This window comes from Oncorhynchus gorbuscha, linkage group LG02, assembly GCF_021184085.1.
Source record: "Oncorhynchus gorbuscha isolate QuinsamMale2020 ecotype Even-year linkage group LG02, OgorEven_v1.0, whole genome shotgun sequence".
In the NCBI taxonomy this organism is placed as follows: Eukaryota; Metazoa; Chordata; class Actinopteri; order Salmoniformes; family Salmonidae; genus Oncorhynchus; species Oncorhynchus gorbuscha.
In genome coordinates this window covers 9,588,875-9,594,874 of record NC_060174.1, presented here as the reverse complement: position 1 = coordinate 9,594,874, position 6,000 = coordinate 9,588,875, and the positions used below count along the sequence as shown (strand labels likewise).

The following is a 6,000-nucleotide window of genomic DNA, read 5'->3' as shown; positions in this document are numbered from 1 at the left end:
AAACCCCACCGATTTCTACAATATATTTTCCTAAAAATCTAATTTTAAACCTAATCCTTAACCACACTTCTAACATTATGCATAACAACCAAACTTAAATTAAGACAACAAAAAAAGCACATTTTCGTTTTCATTTTTACGATTTAAAAAGTAAAATCAGCGTATCCCATTCGAATTCTCCAATGATTTACGTAAGTCAGTGCGCAACCTTCCCAGAGTGCTGTTCGTTTTCTTTTTTTTGCCATCTTGTCGAGTGGTAAGAGGAAGAGCAGAGCGGCGGTTAGCTTGCTGCTAGTAAAGTAGGTTTCTGACATAATAGCAGCAGCTCTAAATAGTGAGACAACCAGAGGACGAGGAAGATAAACTTTATTAAATTCAGGAATATCTGTCTTATCGGAGGATATAGATTCAATGTAAAGATTTGGAAGAACATTGGGACTTGTTTACATGATGTCGTGCAGGCTTGTTTATAGGTAAGGATCGAACTAACGACACCGATAGCTATTATTTGGTTAGCTTTGAGCTACATTAGCTAGCCAGCTAAAAGGGAGAGTGGTGAACGGAGCCCGCCTCAGACTAAAGTGTTGGTAGCAGCTGGTGAGCGGTAACTGCAACAGGGGGCTGCTTACAACTCCGGGACCGGGACAATAACGCACGCAGGAGGCCAGGTTCGGGAAGAACTGGAGGAGAGGAGGTGGTGATATCGGGATACTTGTCACACAGCGACAAGCTAACGTTACCCTGTCCGATTTCGGACGTTGGGCTGTTTTTTTTTTTTTTTTTTAAACAGACAATCTGCAACAGGAGAGGGGAACAAGGAATATGTCGCATACTTGCTTGCAATAATCTGTAAATTCTTTAGTTAGCTCGTTAAAAGGTATCACTTATTGAGCTCAGACGAAACGCTTATCAAGGAAATAGACAGTCACTTGAGTGACTAGCGAAGATATTCAACATGTCAAAAATGCCAGCAAAGAAGAAGAGTTGTTTTCAGATCACGAGTGTGACACAGGCTCAGGTGGCGGCCAGTAGCATCACGGATGACACCGAGAGTCTGGACGATCCGGACGAATCCAGGACCGAGGATGTGTCATCCAAAATATTCGACGTGTCCCTGGCCGATCCGGGAGTATGTGATCGAAGTTCATCCGAGGAGACTTTAAACAATGCAGGGGAGGCGGAGGCAGCTGTCATGGCCTTACATTTACTTCAAGAGGGGCAGCCAGTAGCTGCTACAGGTCCTTTTAATGGGAGCCATGCTCTTAGAAGTACAGGCCTGAGCCATATCAACCCACAATTTTTAGGGGGTAGTGTTCCTGTACCAGCTGAGAGTCAGCCCTCCATTCCAACCTCGGCCGCCCAGCAGCCGACAACAATCAACGCTGGCCCTGCAGCGAATGTTTCCCCAAGTGTATCTCAAACGCCCACAGCGGCGCCTAGCTCTACAACGACGACAAGCTGTAGTTCACGTTTCAGGGTCATTAAACTTGACCACAGTACAGGAGAGCCCTTCAGACGGGGCAGATGGACATGTATTGAGTTCTATGAGAGAGATTCTGAGGGCTCTAGCATGAGCAGGACTGTGGATAGCATAAAACATGCTGTCACCATTGACCATAATGCAGACAGTGGGCTAGGGACCACAGGAAGCAATGTGGTTGCTCCTAGTAATCTCTGCACACAGGCTCAGGAGTCCACAGGTGATAGTGGCTACTACACTTTCCACCATGGCCACCCTCCGGAGCTTCAGCAGCAAGGCTACAGCCAAGAGCCCCAGTCAGGGAGTGGGGCGAATGCCTTACAACCCACAGGGTACTCGGCGACGGTATCGCAGACACAGGTCAACGTGCAGCCCGCTGTCCCCCAAATGCTTCACCCTATTGGCCTCAATGGCGTGCCCCAAGGTGGCATGCTGCAAAAATCCCCCCTTGTGCCTCTTGCCACGCAGGCCCAGCAGTTTGCCTACTCCACTCATCCCTCTGGAATGCACCCCAGTCAGCTGGACTACCGACAGCAGAACTTAGTCCCTCTACAGCCTCAGGGCTCCAACCCTCAAACCCACCCCATGGCCTCCCTCTCTGTGGGGCCTCTGTCGAGTCAGGGCCCCTCGTCTGTCAACACCCCTCAGGCTGGGGACCTGTCTGGGTCTTTGCACGGCGGTCCATTAGCCTCGACCCATGGCCTATTGCTGCAGGTAGCCAGCGGGGCCGTTATGTCTCCTGCCCAACAGCAGCCGGTGAGTCATCCTCAGCCTTCAGGAGGAGTGGGCAGGGCCTCCGTTGTCCAGAATGTGCCTGCCACAGTGCCCAGTGCCACCAACACCCCCATGCCAAGCCAGGCCCCTGACCCAGGAGGACTCCCCCTGGCCCAGGTAGCTCGCGTTGAGGCCACAGCTGGAGCATCCGGGCAGGGCCTTCCCACGGCCAGCCAGGGGGACGACAGCCGCAGGAGGTCGGACACCCTTCCTCAGCCCAATGCAACCCCTGGAAAAGATGTCATGAGGCCTTTCATCCCTGAGAGTTTGCAGCTGGCCTCTCCCACCGTCAACAGCCTGTTCGGGATAGCCATTCCCATGGATGGAGATGAGGATGGGTAAGAGATTTGTTTTAAATTCACTTCAAATGTTGGGGGGCCTAGCTCAATGTTCAAACCTTATCTGTGTAGTGTAGTGTCCAGCCAAGGTGTTTATCCATTCACTCTCAATGGGTTGTCAATGGGCATCATGTTAAGATGTAAACAAAACTCAAGTGTTAGAAAACTGAGTAGCACTGAGGGCTGTTTCTGGAAGACTGCCATCATGTTATACATTCCCGTGGCATTCTGCAGCAGTGCGGTCATACTCAATGTTGTGTAGTGAAGGCCTCCTCTTGCCAAGGCTAGTGTGAGGTATGCTATTCCTGGAAATGTTTACTTGTATGTAAAAATATCTCTCGTGGTTGTGTTCAGAAGGTAAATGTGGAGTTTGGGGAAGGGCAGGGTGGGGTGGGGGGTGGCATGTGGAGAACTGCGCCAGGGAGAACTGCGCCAGAGAGAACTGGCATGGAGGGAGGAATCCTTTTTAATGTGTTTCATTAGTGCCTACTGGTTGATTAAAAAATAAATAATAATAATAATATATATATATAACATTTTGTTAAAATTATTTTTAGTCAAGACTGCAGAAATGGCTCACCAGTAGTGCATTTGCCGTTAATTCCCATAATTTCAGATATCCAATGTTTGTTTGGTTACTGTAATTTCTGTGAAAGGCATTCAATTTATTCTTTTTATTCTTATTGTCAATGTCGTAGTGGACACGTTGTTTGCGGAGTGCACAACTTAGGCTACGCTTGTGATAAACAAGTTTTAGTTTTTCATTCCATTTACGACTTGTCAATTTATTCATTGTGTTTTGTTTGGAACGCTCCTGTCAATGTTGAGTAAGGACTCGCACCTGATTACGCACAGAATTATGCCTAGACTACCTGGCCAGCATGCAAATGTAGGCTTATAAATGTGCTCATTTGGAGATCTGATAGTATTTCTGAAAAAAAAGTCATGCTCAGAATTGGTGGAAACGTCATCAAATAGGCCTAGCTCATTACTTCTCCTTTGTGCAAATACAGCTGTGTCTGTCTGGAGCGCACTGGCGCAGAAACTGAGGATCCAGAATATTTTATGCAGTGTTTGAAGTTCCTTGCAGACAGGCCATGTGTAGCTGTATTTTTATCAGGATATTTTCTACCTGCAGGCTGCCATTTTTTATTTGTTGGCTTTATGTAGGTTATTTTGTACATAGTTGGCAATAGAAATCACATTTTATTTGTCACGTGCTGAAATACAAAAGGTGTAGGTAGACCTTACAGTGAAATGCTTGCTTTACAAGTCCTTAACCAACAATACAGATTTTAAGAAAATAAATAAATATATAACAAATAATTTAAGGAGTAACAAAATAAGTCGGAAGTTTACATACACCATAGCAAATACATTTAAACTCAGTTTTTCACAATACCTGATATTTAATCCAAGTAAAAATACTGTCTTAGGTTATTTTAGGATCACCACTTTATTTTAATAATGTGAAATGCCAGAATAATAGTAGAGTGATTTATTTCTTTCATCACATTCCCAGTGGGTCAGAAGTTCACATGCACTCAATTAGTATCTGGTAGCATTGCCTTTTAAATTGTTTAACTTGGGTCAAATGTTTCTGGTAGCCTTCCACAAGCTTCCCACAATAAGTTGGGTGAATTTTGGCCCATTCCTCCTGACAGAGCTGATGTAACTGTGTCAGGTTTGAAGGCCTCCTTGCTCTCACACACTTTTTCAGTTCTGCCGACACATTTTCTATAGGATTGAGGTCAGAGCTTTGGGATGGCCACTCCAATACCCTGACTTTGTTGTCCTTCAGCCATTTTGACACAACTTTGGAAGTATGCTTGGGGTCATTGTCCGTTTGGAAGACCCATTTGCGACCAAGCTTTAACTTCCTGACTGATGTCTTGATGTTGCTTCAATATATCCATATCATTTTCCAACCTCATGATGCCATCTATTTTGCAACGTGCACCAGCCCCTCCTGCAGCAAAGCACCCCCACAGCATGATGCTGCCACCTCCGTGCATCACGGTTGGGATGGTGTTCTTCAGCTTGCAAGCCTCCCCCTTTTTCCTCCAAACATAATGATGGTCATTATGCCCAAACAGTTCCAGTTTTGTTTCGTCAGACCAGAGGACATTTCTCCAAATAGTACGATCTTTGTCCCCATGTGCAGTTGCAAACCGTAGTCTGGCATTTTTATGGTGGTTTTGGAGCAGTGGCTATTTCCTTGCTGAGCAGCCTTTCAGGTTATGTTGATATAAGACTCGTTTTTGCTGTGTATATAGATACTTTTGTACCTGTTTCCTCCAGCATCTTCATAAGGTCCTTTGCTGCTGTTCCGGGATTGATTTGCACTTTTCGCAACAAAGTACATTCATATCTAGGAGACAGAACACGTATCCTTCCTAAGGTGTATGACAGCTGCGAGGTACCATGGTGTTTTTATGTGCGTACTATTGTTTATACAGATGAACGTGGTACCTTCAGGCGTTTGGAAATTGCTCCCAAGGATGAACCAGACTTGTGGAGGTCTATAATTGTTTTTCTGAAGTCTTGGCTGATTTCTTTTGATTTTCCCATGATGTCAAGCAAAGAGGCACTGAGTTTGAAGGTAGGCCTTGAAATACATCCACAGGTACTTCTCCAATTGACTCAAATGAAGTCAATTAGCCTATTGGAAGCTTTTCAGGCCATGACATTTTCTGGAATTTTCCAAGCTGTTTAAAGGCACAGTCAATTTAGTGTATGTGAACTTCTGGCCCACTGGAATTGTTATACAGTGAGTTTTATAAGTGAAATGATCTGTCTGTAAACAATTGTTGGAAAAATTACTTGTGTCATGCACAAAGTAGATGTCCTAACCGACTTGCCAAAACTATAGTTTGTTAAACAAGAAATTTGTGGAGTGGTTCAAAAACATGTTTTAATGATTCCAACCTAAATGTATGTAAACTTCCAACTTCAACTGTATGTACAGAGGGTACCGATACAGAGTTGATGTGCGTGGGCACCAGTTAGTTGAGGTAATATGTTGGTAGAGGTAAATAAGTTGCATTTAGATTTGTGTAAATTTACTTTAGTTATTAATGACAATTCAATGATTTTAAGATATGAGGTCATTATTATAAATGAAACTGTACCATGAAAATGAGCATATGAAAACCATAACATGCAGATCAGTAGAAATGGTAAGATAAATTTGCACTCCAAATCCAAAAAGGTTGCCAACCCCTGGTGTAGCCTATTACCAGCAACTCTGGGAGCTAATGGCAGAATCTGTGAAGTCCAGTAGCAGTGGGTGGTGGTTCGGGAACAGCCTAACCAGAAGGAAAAAAAACTATCTTGATCTCTGGCTTCCTCTTGAGTCATGCGTGTCATTATTTAATCACAGTGTGCTTAAAGCATCAGACAAGCTCC

The 6,000-nt window shown here is 44.6% G+C and overlaps 1 protein-coding gene across 2 annotated transcripts in view; it reads left to right on the top strand.

Annotated features, from left to right (window-relative positions):
- Window positions 1-241: 241 nt before the first annotated feature.
- LOC123996814 (TSC22 domain family protein 2-like) overlaps window positions 242-6,000 on the top strand; it is a 51,461-nt gene continuing 45,702 nt past the window's right edge. For both annotated transcript variants that reach the window (XM_046300548.1, XM_046300557.1), the window contains exon 1: window positions 242-2,592. In XM_046300548.1, the coding sequence (XP_046156504.1) occupies window positions 956-2,592 (1,637 nt within the window). In that variant the 5' untranslated portion in view covers window positions 242-955. The remainder of the gene's footprint in view (window positions 2,593-6,000) is intronic.